We start from the raw sequence: 15277 nt of genomic DNA, 5'->3' as shown, positions 1-15277 counted from the left end.
CACAACCCTCTGTGACTCCAGCACTGGGGCATCTGACACTGCTGGCCTCTGGACAAACGCACTCCCACGCACATATCCACAGATACTGCATATAATTGAAAATAAGATGATTCTTTTTAAAAAGGATAAAGATTCTACTCAAATTAGACAAAAGGCTAGAATTTAGGTTTGTGTTTGTCAACTTTTGACTCATAATTCTTCTGTATTTTAAAGATTGAGATGTATTGTGCCTGCATGTTCGTAAGTCACCGGATGTGTGCTGTACCTGTAAAGCACTGACGAGGGCATCAGATCCCCTGGAACTAGAGGGACAGACAGTCCTGCGCTACACTCAGGGTGCTGGGAACCAAATACAGGCTGTCTGCAAGAGCAGCCAGTGCTTAGCCGTCTCTCCAGCTCAGTCTGTAGTGTTCACTCTCATAGAACTCAAAAAAGGAGCCTGAACTACATCTTCTTCATCTTCCGTCCCCTCCTTTTTTCTTTCTTTCTTTTTTTTTTTTTAACTTCTTTCACTCTCTCTTCTTCATTGGAGGATGTCAGGTCTCTCCCTGAACCTGGAGCTGGGCTGGTAGCTGTCAAGCCTCAGCAGCCCTCCTGTCTCTAGCCTCCTATAATGCTGAGGTTATGGGCATATACACTGCTGTACCCAGCTCTTTTTATGTCAGTTCTAAGGGTTTGAACTCAGATCTTCATGCTTCTGCAGCACCCCTCATCCCAAGGACATGTACTTTTAAAGTACTTATGGTTTTAACTCTACAATGGGGATTATTCAGGGTTGGGAAGGACCTTAGTTCAGAAGCCCAGCATCAGTCATGGTGGTGTTTGCCTGTAATACTAGAACTAGGTAGGTAGAGACAGGAGGATCCCTTGGGCTTGCCGGCCAGCTACTCTTGCCAAATTGGTGAGCTCCAGGTTCAGTAAGAGATCTTGTCTTGCTGGGCAGTGGTGGCACACGCCTTTAATCCCACCACTTGGGAGGAGTCAGATCTCTGCGAGTTCAAGGCTAGCCTGGTTTACCGAGCTAGGACAGCCAACACTACACTGAGAAACCGTGTCTCGAAAACAGAGAGAGAGAGGGAGGGAGAAAGAGAGAGAGGAAGGGACCTTTCCTCAAAACATGAGGAGAGTTATGGAGGAAGACACCAGCTATTGATCCATGGCCCTACACACACATGTCCACATGCACCCACATGCTCATGTGCACACACCCAGCATGCACACCCTCCACAAATGATAGTATTATTCTAATGGCTTGACTTTCAAATGTTGAAACAGTTCTCACATGTGACATTGTAAAAACTTGCCATCAAGTTTTTCTAAATGGCTTGATGTTGTCCTGATTTTAACAAAACAGTAAGAGGGGAGCGTGACTGCTAGATACCAGTCAGTGTTTAATTGCTAGCAGTTCACCAGGCAGTGGAATTCTGGGGTGAGGAACTAAACTGGAAATAAGAACGGCTCCTTATAAATTTTTTTAGAAAATGCTATCCGCATTTTATACTCTGTGATCTCGTATTACTGAGACACTTTACTCAATAACTTACATGTATTGTTTTACTTAGTCCTATGTAAGAAATCATGACTTCATGATTGCATCTTTGATCTCAGTTTATCTTGAATATGACTTTGGTTAAAATATCTTTCTTAAAATAGAATTTATGTATGCATGTATGAAGTGCTCTCGGAGTGCATTTTTGAAATTGGCTCAAGTGTTTTGAAATGGTTTTGGGTGCTGTAACTACATTTTAAAATTTCAAAGTTATTTTTTCAGAAAATCAGTGTAAATTTTTTTAATCCCACTGCCTCTTGTCAAGGAAATAGAAATGCAACTGTGTAGTGTACAGAGTCCATGTTAGCTCACACTGAGATGCTTGCTTGTGAGATCAGAGAACAAAGCCACAGACCTCTCTCATACTGAAGTGCATTTTCGTCAGCTTTCCCCCTCTCCTTGCCTGTCCCTCCCTCAGGCCTGTTCTCAATACCTCTGGCGATACATCTGTGGCATTTAAGTTGGCTGAAATGTATTCCCACTCCTAAAGTGGGTTTATAGCCCGTCAAATGGTGAACATATCACTTTTTGACAGACAGAATCCACACCAGATGTCTATGTGAGTGGTAGCCATTTGTTCAATTTAATTAGCTCATCCATCATTTGTAACCTTCGAGGTCCTTACTGCTGCCTGTGTGTTTTTCTTTTGTTGTAAACGCTGGTGTACATGAGAATGCTCACATTGCCAGCAACGTTTAAATAATCTCTATGCAGTGTCCTTGTTCTTATCACTGGTGTACTGCTTTAAAAGTGTTTCACAAGAACATTTTGAATAAAAGATGTTGAAAGATCTCTTCCAAGTCCCCATACATAGAGAAAATGACACATGGGTTGAAATGGTTATTACCAAGATGAGAAAAATGTTGATCTTTAAAATGTTAGAGACACTTAATCAAAAGGAGGCATTTGCATAAGAGCTGACATTGAACCTATTGAAATGAATTGTATTCTGAGCATTTGGTGTGGAGGTGATTTACAAAGTACATTTTATTTATTTGTTTTTGAAGATGCCAATATATATGCTAGCATGGAGATATCCTAATTGCTAGCTGAGAACGGTTTCACCAGAAAGGGAAGAGTTAATTGGCATCTGTGTACTCCCAATTAGAGCTTTCTCACCGCATTCCAAGCATAGGCCAGCATCTGTCATTACATTTATGTAAGAAAAAATTTATTCAGAAGCTAAAATAGAATCAACAAGAGGACAGAAGCTCATCTCTGAAATAAGACAGATTTGTAATTTACTTTCAAATAATTCAGTTTCTTTTTTTGTTAACTAGAAAACTAGAAGTTTTGAGTCATATTTGATCAGGCTGGTACAATTGTAGTATTTACAGTCTTAAGACAGTTTTATTAATATGTTCTGAGTCAGGATTTTAGTTTCATGAAGAAATTAGAAAGAGGTGTCATCTGAAACAAATCTGCTAAGATTAGAATGTTCTGGAGGTGAAATGTGAATTAATAACTAGATCCCTGCATGCACTCTCTGGCTCATACATACATACTGCCCACTTGTGAATTTCTAAGTAGATCCCTGCATGTACCCACCTGCTTATACATACATACTGCCCACTTGTGAATTTCTGAGTAGATCCCTGCATGCACTCACCTGCTTAAACATACATACTGCCCACTTGGCTACTAAGTCTCTGCATGTGAGTCAGGCTTCATCCTTTATCAAAAATCCAAGAGGTTTTTTTTTTTGTTGTTTTGTTTTGGTTTTTTTGTTTGTTTGTTTTGGGTTTTTTTTTTTTTTTTTTTTTTTTTTTTTTTTTTCTTTTTTAGAGACAGAGTTTCTCTGTGTAGCCCTCTGGCTGTCCTGGAACTTGCTCTGTAGACCAGGCTGGCCTCTGCCTCCAGAGTGCTGGGATTAAAGGCATAGACCATTACTACCAGGCTAACATCTAAGAGTTCTTATTGTGCCCATTCTAGAGATGACAAAATCAACTGAGGATTAGCATGGTTAGCTAAGGCGTGAGAAGTCACCCAGCTAGAAAGCCTCTGATAACCATGTGTGCTGCTCTTCAGGGAAGTTAAGACACGAGATGTTCTTGGGCCAGTCTTTAATTCCCAGCACTTGGGAGGCAGAGCCAGGCGGATCTCTCTGAGTTCGAGGCCAGCCTGGGCTACCAAGTGAGTTCCAGGAAAGGCACAAAGCTACACAGAGAAACCCTGTCTCGAAAAACATAAAATTAAATAGATAAATAAATTACCTTTCATGGGACTGGAGAGATGGCTCAGAGGTTAAGAGCACTGGCTGTTTTTCCAGAGGTCCTGAGTTCAAATCCCAGCAACCACATGGTGGTTTATAACCATCTATAATGAAATCTGGTGCCCTCTTCTGGCCTGCAGGGCTGCAGGCAGAACACTGTATACATAAAAATAAATAAATATTAAAAATATATATATATAAATTACCTTTCAAATTATAAAGGACAGATTGTTTGTCTTAGTAGTAGGGAGGAAGGAGTTTGATCCAGTGAAGTAAAGGCAAGGATGTAAAGGCCTATATTTAGTCAGAAATATGTAAGAGAATAATAAAAGAGAGAGTGGAGAATGAGCTGTGGCAGGATTCACAGCAATGAGAGTTTGGGAAAGAATATATCTAATTACTGCTTTTCATGCCATTCTACCATATGACTAAAAGTCAAAGAAGAAGTTGATATTTCTGGAATTATGTGAGCATTGGAAATCATGACTTTGAGTTTTAGGCTTCTGCTGCATCTGTATAATCCAGCATTTTGCTCTGCTCCACCGCCTGAATTTTGTTACTTTTTGGTTTATGGTTATTAAACAAACTGTAGTGCTTGCTTGGGATGAGCCTTTAAATTACAAGAAGAACATGATAGAAAAAACTTGGTTCCTGTTGGACCTGAGCAGCCCCATGCTGAACTCTAAATTATGTGTGGGCAAAGGGGTATTGATTAGAACATCAGACCAATAATACCTGATGATTTTTCTTAAGCACTGAAGATGCCAAACTAGCCAATTTTGATGCTGGTTGAATCTTGGTGACCTGATTAGTATTGTAATTACAACCAAACAATGGGTTCTGTTCTTGGTAACTGCAAAGCCAATAAGCACAATTAGAAGGTCAAAGAAAGAGGGAGGATTATTACCTGCAACCAGCCAGGAGAGCACTGTAGTTGTTCCACAAGCAATGAGTGCCTTTCAGACAAAGGAAGCATGTGATTTTATTCAGGAAGCCTGTACATACTTACATACAAAACCACTTGGGGTGGACACAGTCCTGAGCATACTCTATTTAAAAAGTATACTATTCACAAAGTAACTATGTTCATTTTAAGACGGGAAGATGGTGGATGCATCCCTGGACCTGTTCAGCTCAGAGTCATGAGGTACATACACACCTTGTTAAAGTAAGTGGTGGATAAGAACACTTCTGGGCATGTTTAGCTTACATCACAAAGATGGCAGACAGGAATTCTTATGGGCACACTTAACTTTTTGCAAGAAGTTTTTAGCTGAAACAAAAGGAGAAGACACTGTGAAGGTGTGTCCACATACAAGTTTGCCCTTGAGCTGGTCTCATGTGCTGCTGACATAATTACTTCATTCTTCTATAGGTCTTAGAAATAAATTTCTTTTTTATTATTTATTTATTATCTATTTGGCTGAATGTAACATTTATACATAGTATGAGCTCAAGTTAAGTATTTTCCTGAACAGGCACATGTCTCTACCCCCAACTCTCCCATAGGATTTTGAATTTAAAGGCCAGAGATTTCCTCTGAATAATTTTCCCTCAGATTGAATTTGCTCTAGTTAAAGTTGACTTATTAAAGAGCTGTTGAAGAAATATAAGCATTAATATATAATATAATACTATAGCACATTCTTACCTTAAAATATCTTTATTTATTGAACAAATACAAGTGCCAACCTTGTACAAAGCACTGTTCTACATATTTGAGAATCCTATCACTGAACAAATAAACTTTTAAAAAAGCCTTTCTTATTATAGGAGGTAGACAGAAAACACACAAAACCAGTATATCATATAGACTTTTAAGGTGAGGGCACTGTTTCTTTGGAAACAGTGTAGACTAAGTTAAGTGCTAGAGGCTAGGGGTGGGGCTTAGGATGTGGTCAAGGTGGGCTATTGAGAAAGAATCTGATGAAAGACAGGGAAGGCTTTGCTTGGTGAGTATCTGAGGTGAGCACTGGACACAGAGGGAGCCCTCAAAGCAGGTGCTGAAAGTCTGGAATGGGCTGGAGCAGCAGGAAATAGTTCCTTCCAGTTCAGTGGACTGGGTGGTGCTGTTAGGTGTGGTCCCAGGCTGCCCAGAAACAATTCTCCTAAATCCATTTTCTTCTACCATTGTAACTTAAGAACCCCAAAGACTCTTTCAATCAATAGAATAGTGTATACTCTCAAACATTGATCCTTTTTGCATAGAACTTTAATAACATCTTGGAAACCAAATAAGGGCTTCTGCCTGTGTGTGGTCTCTTCCCCACTCACCTCTGATTTTGATACTTCATGGAGGTTGTGCACTTCAGACTATAGTTTTGAATCATCAGAGTTTTTTTTTTTTTTTTAATACCTAATTTCTAGCAAAAAAATGGGGGGATTTTGAATATCAGAAGTACTGTACTAGGTTGGTACATCTTAAATAATAGACAATGAAGAATACTGGTTTAGTAATAATGATTCCTATTCAGATTTTGATGTAAGGTCATGACACTTTTTGCAAAGACCAGTTAGTAATCATAAATTTTATTCTCTTTCTTTGTGTGTTATTAGAATTCTTAAGTATTCCTGATGGTTCCATTTAACAAAATAAGTAGAACCTGACCCCCAGCTGTCTTATGAGGATTGTTGATAAGATAAAAAGGTAGATTATGGAATCTACTTTTAAAAAGCAACTACTTATTTTAAATATTTTACATTGGATTATATTTTTGTATATTGTATGCAGATTTTGTATATTGATACAAATTTGAGATTATTTTAGTTAGAACATACTGTACATATACTTCTAATCTTGTTCAGGTATTGTACCTATACAGTTCATTTAACAATGTAATGCAAATTGCTAGTCCTTGAAAGTTGTTATTACCAACTAATTAGGATATAAAAAATGCAAGTTATTACAATCAAACTTGTAAGTCATATTAGGTATGTTTTCAAGGTCAAAGAGATATATTTTAGATAGACAGGTCATCTTCAAACACTTCAGAGATCTACAGAATATGGCATTTAAAATGCTGACGGTATGCTGTCCAAATGGGAGAAGCAGGGCACAAAAGAAAGGACTGCCGAACTTTGCCAAGACAAAGTAGGACAGCCCTGAGGAAAATTCTGCTTCACAGATGAGTCTGTCCCATATGCTAAGCCTATAGGCCAAAGATGATGCCCCACCATTGCAGAGGAACCTTGGGTGACTGTCCAGGCAGCTAACTGTTTCTGTCATTTCTCACAGTTTTTGGAAGTTGCTTGTTTGCATTTCCTGCTTACTCAGTAAATATTATTTCTTTCTCAGGTCTCTGAGGGAGTTGAAGACTAGATAATTATATAGTTTTCCTTGTTAACAAATTCAGAAAAGAAACTCACTAAAGAGGTGTAAAGTATATAAGTTTGAAAGACATCAAAAGATAGTATTCAGTTGGTAATACAAGTTAAGATAGAAAGTGAATTAGGTACACTTTGGACTCACCAAAATAGGATAAATAATAGAGTATTTTCTCTGAATTTGTCAAATGTTTATAGACTGGACATTGTTAATGTAATTCTTTTCTTTTCTTTCTTTCTTTTTTTTTTTTTTTTTTTTTTTTTTTTTTTTCGAGACAGGGTTTCTCTGTGTAGCTTTGCGCCTTTCCTGGAACTCACTCTGTAGCCCAGGGTGGCCTCGAACTCACTGCCTCCTGAGTCCTGGGATTAAAGGCATGCGCCACCACTACCCGGCATAATTCTTGACTGTATATATTGTATATACTTATTGTACTTATTATATATAGTTTTTCTTATATTAGTTATAACCTTTTATTATTTTAAACAAAAAAAGGGAAATGTGGTAATATATTATGTACTCTAATAAACCTGGCCTGAAGATCAGAGACCAGAACAAGCCAATAGATTAAACATAGATGCCAGGCAGTGGTGGTGCACACCTTTAATCCCAGTAGTTGGGAGTCAGACGCCTTTAATCCTAGCACTAAGAAGGAAGTGTAATGGTGGGCTGAGAAAGGCATATAATGCGTGAGGAGACAGGAACTAAAGTCTTTGGGCTAGAAGTTTTTCAGGCTGAGGAGTCGGTGAGGTAAGAGGTGGTGGCTGTAGCTTGTTCCTTTGTCTCTGATCTTTAGGCAAATTTTATTAGGGTACACAATGTATCACCACATTTCTGAAGGTGACTGACAGCAGTTGGCGGCGGTAGTCATGCTGCTAATTTACCTCCAAAAGTCTGTGTTTAGCACATCAGAAATACCTGTTTTAGGTTTTGTTACGCCCTGTGGTATAGTCAATTGCTGTTTGTTAGTCTTAGGAAGTTATGCCCGGTCTCTTTTCTGTGTCAGTGATTTGATGTGTCACTTCCTCTACTTAAAGTTAGAAGGGTAGACTGTGACACTTTGATTTCATAGGTGAATAGAAGCCCCAGATCGGGTAACCTAGACAAGGCCATGTATCTTATTTCAGCATCTTCGAAGGAATCTTGACTTTTAAAGAAAATTGTGTAAACACATTCTGGAATAACTAGAAAAGAGTTGGGTGTTTTCCTTCTGTTCCCCCTAGGGATAGAAGAAAGAATGCATTACTTGTACCACACTTTCTTTTTTCCTGCATTAACATTTCTTTATTAAGAGTATTTTTAAAAGGTGGTGGTGTTAGCCTCATTTTGCAGATGGATAATATGAGATGTTAGGAAGCTAAAAAATAAACAGTTTGGAAATTTTTTGTTTATAATGTCATATAAAACAAGCTAGGTTTCATATAGTACATTTCAATCTAGTCTGTGGGTAAGCAGGCAAATAATTCAGCCAAAGGTAATATATATTAAGGTTGAATTGCTATTAGTAGGCATGGAATACAGTATGTTTATAATTAACTTGTAAATATGCTTTTCAAAAGTTTTAGTGTGTGTGTGTGTGTGTGTGTGTGTGTGTGTGTGTGTGTGCATTCATGCATGCATGCATGTACATGTGTGTGCATTTCGTGTGTGGAAGTCTGACGACAAACTTGAAAAAGTAAGTTTTGTCTTTCCAGCCTGTGGGTCCTAGAAATCTAGCTCAGGCCACTGGGCTTGGTGGCAAGTGCCTTTATCAAGCCATCTCACCATCCCATCGTTTTATTAGTCAGTATTTTCTTGCAAGTTGCCAGTGTTGGATTGATGCTGCTTAAAAGGCAATTTATCATTTGAGGTTTATAAATAAATTACTTGATAAATACTGTATTAGTTGTTTTTCCTGTCACTGGGCAAAATAGCTGACAGAAACAACCGAAAGAAGGAGGCTTTGTTCCCCTCAGGTTTAAGGGTACGTAGTCCATGGTGGCCGGGAGGCACGGTACCAGAGCATGTGGCAGAGCTCTTTACATTTCCTCCCAGGAAGCGGAGAGGGGGTGCTGCTTTTCTCCCTTTTCACCCTGGAATGCCAGCACGTAGAATGGTATCATCCACATTTAAAGTGGTTCTTTCCATCTCAATTAACCCAGTTTTTAAAAACCGCTCTAAGACAGGCCCAGAGATTTGTTTCCATGGTGATGCTAAATCCTGTCCAGTTGACAATCAAGATTAGCCATCACAAATGCATGCCAAGCATCCAAAATTTCCAAAGCTCCTGTTAACTCTGTGCATGGCCTTCTGCTAAGGGAGCCTGGAGAGAAGCCACAGACAAGTGTGAACCTAACAGGATGCTCAGAGCCCAGAGAGGTGAAGAAATTTTGTTATAAAAGGGAAGAAAGGAAGGCCTGTCTGAGCAACTAGTGGTTTCCATTGAACCTGATATCTGCAGAAAAGGAGAGGGCAGTGGAGAGAGATGGTGTGGAATGGCCAGGACGAAGACTGCTTTACTAGCCCAGTACTGTTTTCAGTAGTCAAGAAGAGAGTGTAATTTTAAAAAAAGAGTAAAATTAAAGAAAAGAAGGAAGTCATTACCCATGGGCTTTAATGAACTATCTTCATTGATACTTTTCTCTCCATTTTCTCTAAAGATAAATTTTTGGAATTATAACTTGCTTATAGCTTAATATAATTTCCATAATTGGTTTTTAAATTTTATTTTAACCGACAGAATCTTAAGAAGATTCAAGAAATGGAAAAGACTGATGAATCTAGCCCAGATCTGGAGGACCTGAAAAATGCAGACTGGGTAAGGAACTGGATATACTTTCTGATAAGTTCAGCTTTGAAAAATAGTGTTTGGTTTTGTTTTAATGCTGGTTATTAAGGACTGAAGGATGAATTAGTACATACATTTGAATGCTTGACTTTACAAGTGGTAAGTATTTTTGTATTCCCACTAGTAGATCTCCCCACCAACACAATAAGCCAGATCAAGCCAAATTAAAAGTCTAGGTTTAATGAGCAAAGCACCCTGGGTGACCCAAGCCCTCAGAAGTGAGGCCAGGGAGAGAGGAGAACTCACATGGCAGGTCTAGTGACTGGAGCTTAAATACCATGTAGGTGGTCTTGGAGAGCGGGGGCGGAGCCACCACTTGGTGGGTGGGGTTTGGGATTGGGGGTGGGGAGTGAGGACAAGGTGAGCTCCCCGCTGAACAATAAGTGAATAAATATTTTCATTATAAAAGTTTTTCTTATCGTGAAAGAGCTGCCCCATTGTGTCTGGAAATATTGCTATTAACATTTATAATTATAAATACCTTAAATAATACTCATTACTCAAAACAGAAGCTCTGTGTCAGGATGTGAGACTAGCAGTATGATGCATTTTTTTTATCCAATGAACATTTACTGGGTTAGAGGCCTATAGATGCAGAATGAGGAATATGTAGTCTCTGCCGTCCCTGACACAGTCTAGACTAGAGAGGATATTTTCTAGAACAGGAGGTTAGGTGTTTCCATATGGCACACTTGAGTGTACACTCCTTTTCAGACACCATCCCAAATCCTGTAGACACTGAGAGTCCCTGCTCTCAGGTAGAACACTCTTGGGCACAGGACAGTGGATGTCAGGAAGTTCTCAGTAAAGCGTTCCAGATATCAAGGGAGGCACACTTTAGGATTCTGACTTTGAGATTAAAGAACATGGTCAGCAGTTGATTTTACTGCTTTTGCAGAGGACACAGGTTCAGGTCCCAGCACAGCCGGGCTGCTCACAACTAACTCCAGTTCCAGGAGATCAGATGTCCTTGTGTGTAGATGTAACCAACCGTCTTATTAAATAAGAAACACAGAAACAATGTAAAAGAGAAAGCCAAGAGGTCAGAGCTCAGAGCTAAAATCTCACCCTTCCTCCTGTGGTGGTCCCAGCTTCCCGAAAGAGAGCTATTTCCCTGTGTGTAAGTCATTTCATAGTCATTCTGCCTTCTCATTGGTTGTAAACCCAAACATGTGACTGCCTCGTCACTGTCTGTATGTACAGCCCCCAGGTCTTAAAGGCATATGTCTCCAATGCTGACTGTATCCCTGAACACACAGAGATCTATGGGATTAAAGGTGTGTGCCACCACCTCCACACTCTGTCTATGGCTCTAATAGCTCTGACCCCCGGGCAACTTTATTTAACATACAATCAAAACCACATTTCAGTACAATTAGAATACCACTACACTTGTGGCTTCCAAGGGCTCATACACATGCATTGCACATAAACTTTCTCAGATTCTCACACACACACAGGTAACATGGAAATCTTTTTTATTTTATTTTATTTTTTTTTAAGATTTTATTTATGTGTTATGTATACAGTGTTCTGCCTGCATATATGCCTTTTTACTGGAAGAGGGTACCAGATCTCATCATAGATGGTTGTGAGCCACCATGTGGTTGCTGGGAATTGAACTCAGGACCTCTGGAAGATCAGTCAGTACTCTTAACCTCTGAGCCACCTCTCCAGCCGGGAAATCTTTTTTAAAGGATAGTAATGGTATTATTAAGTGAAAGACTCTTGAAATAGATGCAGATTTGAGAACTGTGAATAAGTTCCCTTAACAGTATTAGGGTTTTTGTTGTTGTTTGTTTGTTTTTGGGTTTTTTTTTTTTTTTTTTGTTTTTTTTTGTTTTTTTTTTTTTGGTTTTTTGAGACAGGGTTTCTCTGTGTAGTTTTGGTGCCTGTCCTGGAACTCACTCTGTAGCCCAGGCTGGCCTCGAACTCACAGAGATCTGCCTGGCTCTGCCTCCCGAGTGCTGGGATTAAAGGCACCCGGTGACAATATTAGTTTTTGTTTGCCATGTTCCTTAACATCTTTACTAAGAAACAGTATAGACATGCTTATAATAAGGTGTACATGTTCAAAGTGTACAATGTGGTAAGTTTTGACACATTGGTGAGTATATCCATGTGACCATCACCATAATCAAAATAATGATCCTATCATCCCCTTGTTACTCTATTTCCTGCCTCCCTGCTCTCTCCATTTGCATTGTCCAGAGTTTCATGTGGGATAGTGATGAGTGTGTCATCTGCGCTTCTTGCACTGGGCACAGTGTGTTTTCAGACTTGGTGCTGCCGCCACCTGTATCACTATTGCCCTTCCATTTGGTACTAAGTGCCACTCCACTTTACAGAGAAATCAGTTTGTTAGTCATCTCCTGATGGTCACTTGGGCTGTTTCTTGTGTTTGTTGTTATTGTTGTTCGTGATGACTCCCCTACCCACCCCCTCGTGTAGCTCTGGCTGTTCTGAAACTCGCTCTGTAGACCAGACTGGCTTTGAACTCACAGAGATCCACCTGCCTCTGCCTCCTTAGTGCTGGGATTAAAGGTGTGCACTGCCGCCGCCGCCGCCGCCACCACCACCACCACCAAGTGTATGTTTTTTTTTAAACTAAAGAAGACAAGGTGGAAGGAGAGAACTGACATTACAGAGTTGTCTTCTGACTTACATATGCTCCATGGGGATGCATACCCACACACACACACATCACACCTAATAATAGTAATAATCACTGAAGTTTTGCAAAATAATAATAAATAATAATCCAAACTGCAGCAATCACTGAGCAGACCCTCACAAACTTGAAGGGGAGTTCCTTTTGCTAGATCCCACCTCTTCTCACAACACTGCTCAGGTGAATGACCTGGGAAGATGAGAGCAAAGAGGGGAATGGAGAAGTTGATGTCTCTAAAGGGGCTGGAGCGGCGGGAAAGGTGCCTGATGTCTCCCCTGATGACCTCAGTTCCATCCTCAGAAGAGAGTGAATGAAAAGTCATCTTGAGAAATGTAACCGTTTATTTTATACAGAGAAACTGGTTTGGTTTTGTAGATAGACCCTAGAAACTCATACATACAAACCATCTTGTGGTGGTATTCTAATTGTACTGAAATGTGATTTTGATTGTATGTTAATAAATAAAGTTGCCCGGGGGTCAGAGCTATTAGAGCCATAGACAGTGTGGCGGTGGTGGCACACGCCTTTAATCCCATAGATCTCTGTGTGTTCAGGGATACAGCCAGCATTGGAGACATATGCCTTTAAGACCTGGAGGGCTGTACATTTAGACAGTGACGAGGCAGTCACATGTTTGGGTTTACAACCAATGAGAAGGCAGAATGACTATGAAATGACTTACACACAGGGAAATAGCTCTCTTTCGGGAAGCTGGGACCACCACAGGAGGAAGGGTGAGATTTTAGCTCTGAGCTCTGAGCTCTGACCTCTTGGCTTTCTCTTTTACATTGTTTCTGTGTTTCTTATTTAATAAGACGGTTGGTTACATCTACACCATCTCCTCTGTCAGTGAGCTGCACACTGGAGTGTGGAAAATTCTCATGACTTAACTTATGTTTTTAGGTAGCTATTGAAGACACATTAATTTTAATAAGTTACATTTTAATTAAACACTGTATGGGTTGACTTCACTGAAGTAGACAATGATAGGTAAGACAAGTAAACCAAGGGGTTAAGGAATATTGCACATTTTAGTATATGTTACTAAGTATTTGATGTAAGTCTCGTTTTATTAGAACTTTTGAAGGTGGAGAGAGACTTATTATTTCTAGATAAGAGAACTGATTATAGGATGTGTACTAGATAATGTAAAATTATAATTTTGAGCATTGTATATTTATAAAACACAAGACGTCGAGTCTTCATTATTACTTACTTCTCATTGATGAGATGAACTCGGGCAGGTGAAGCAGCTGCTGGTGCCCAGCTAACAGCAAGTACGTGTATCCACCAGCTGTAGATGCAGCAGTGCTGTGCGCTAAGCACAACACAGCCAGGGGTAGAGCAGTGGACTTACCTAGTGACTCACGGGTCTGCAGGGCAGCTGTATCATCTCTGCTCTGTCCTGAGAACAGAGCCAAACCACGCTTGAAGAAGCATGAGAAGGACAGCTTGCTGTACATGTGCTTTTGAAGTCTTTAGTGTCCTCTCACTCACTGATATTCCACTGACCACACAATCATATAGCTAGACTCCAAGTCGGGGTGTGGGGAATACACCACGCTTTCAATAAGCAGTAGTATTGGGGACTGTCTTAGTTGGTGTTTTTATTGTTGTGGTTGTGAAGAGATATCATGAACACGGCAACTTTTATAAAGGAAAACATTTCATTGAGGGGGCTCAATTCCAGTTTCAGAGGTTCAGTCCATTATCATCATGGCAGGAAGCATGGCAGCCTGCAGGCAGACATGGTGCTGGAGGAGTAGCTGAGAGTCCTACATCTTGCAGGCAACAGGAAGTTACCCTGAGCAAAGCTTAAGCCAAAGACTCGGAGCCCGCCCACAGTGACCCACTTCCTCCAGCAAGGCCATTCCCACTCCAACAAGGCCACACCTCCTAATAGTGCCACTCTCTATGAAATTATGGGGGCCAATTACATTCAAATGACCACAGGGACGTGTGTCTTGTAATTCAGTTTACTGACTTTCTACTCATCCAGTGATATCCTAAAATCTAATGTGTTCTCTTTCCTTGGTTGATGTTTTACATCCATGCCTTTCCTTTATTCTCTATGACTGTAAGCATTCAGAGAAAACTAGTGGATTTGTTTATTGATGATTATCCATCGTTGGTTCTTTCAGGCACGATTCTGGGTACAGGTGATGAGGGATTTGCGAAATGGGGTAAAACTTAAGAAGGTCCAACAGCGGCAGTACAACCCGTTGCCGATTGAATACCAGCTCACCCCTTATGAGATGCTCATGGACGATATTCGGTGCAAAAGATACACCTTGAGAAAAGTAATGGTAAGCACTCAAATGATGGCCTATAGCTTATTTGTTGGAAATGGGTTGATCAGTATTATTTCTTCTCATAAAATACTTGATCACTATAGAAAACTTGAAAAATACATTAAGCTCAAAGAAGGAAAGTTATAAATGTGTAATTTTTTTGTTTTTTTTTTTGTTTTTTTTTCAAAAGTTTTCTGTGTATTTGCGCTTTTTCTCGAATCACAGAGATCTGCTCTCTCTCCGAGTCTATAAAGCGTGCAAGCTAAATGTGTAATTTTATAACCAAAAGAAATTTTGTTATTCTACTGGCTCGTTTTATGTGTCAACTTGACACAAGCTAGAGTCATCAGAGAGGAAGGAGCCTTGGCTGAGGAAATGCCTCCATGAGATCCAGCTATAAGGCAT

The 15277-nt window shown here is 39.9% G+C and overlaps 1 protein-coding gene across 1 annotated transcript in view; it reads left to right on the top strand.

Moving 5' to 3' along the window:
- Positions 1-15277, top strand: part of Spire1 (spire type actin nucleation factor 1) — a 118443-nt gene that overhangs the window by 66684 nt on the left and 36482 nt on the right. Inside the window, 2 exon segments of the mRNA XM_037197184.1 lie at positions 9803-9880; positions 14723-14887. Coding sequence (XP_037053079.1) covers positions 9803-9880; positions 14723-14887 — 243 coding nt within the window.

Source organism: Peromyscus leucopus, chromosome 19 (genome assembly GCF_004664715.2).
Source record: "Peromyscus leucopus breed LL Stock chromosome 19, UCI_PerLeu_2.1, whole genome shotgun sequence".
Lineage (NCBI taxonomy): Eukaryota > Metazoa > Chordata > Mammalia > Rodentia > Cricetidae > Peromyscus > Peromyscus leucopus.
This window is presented reverse-complemented; position numbering and strand designations above follow the sequence as displayed.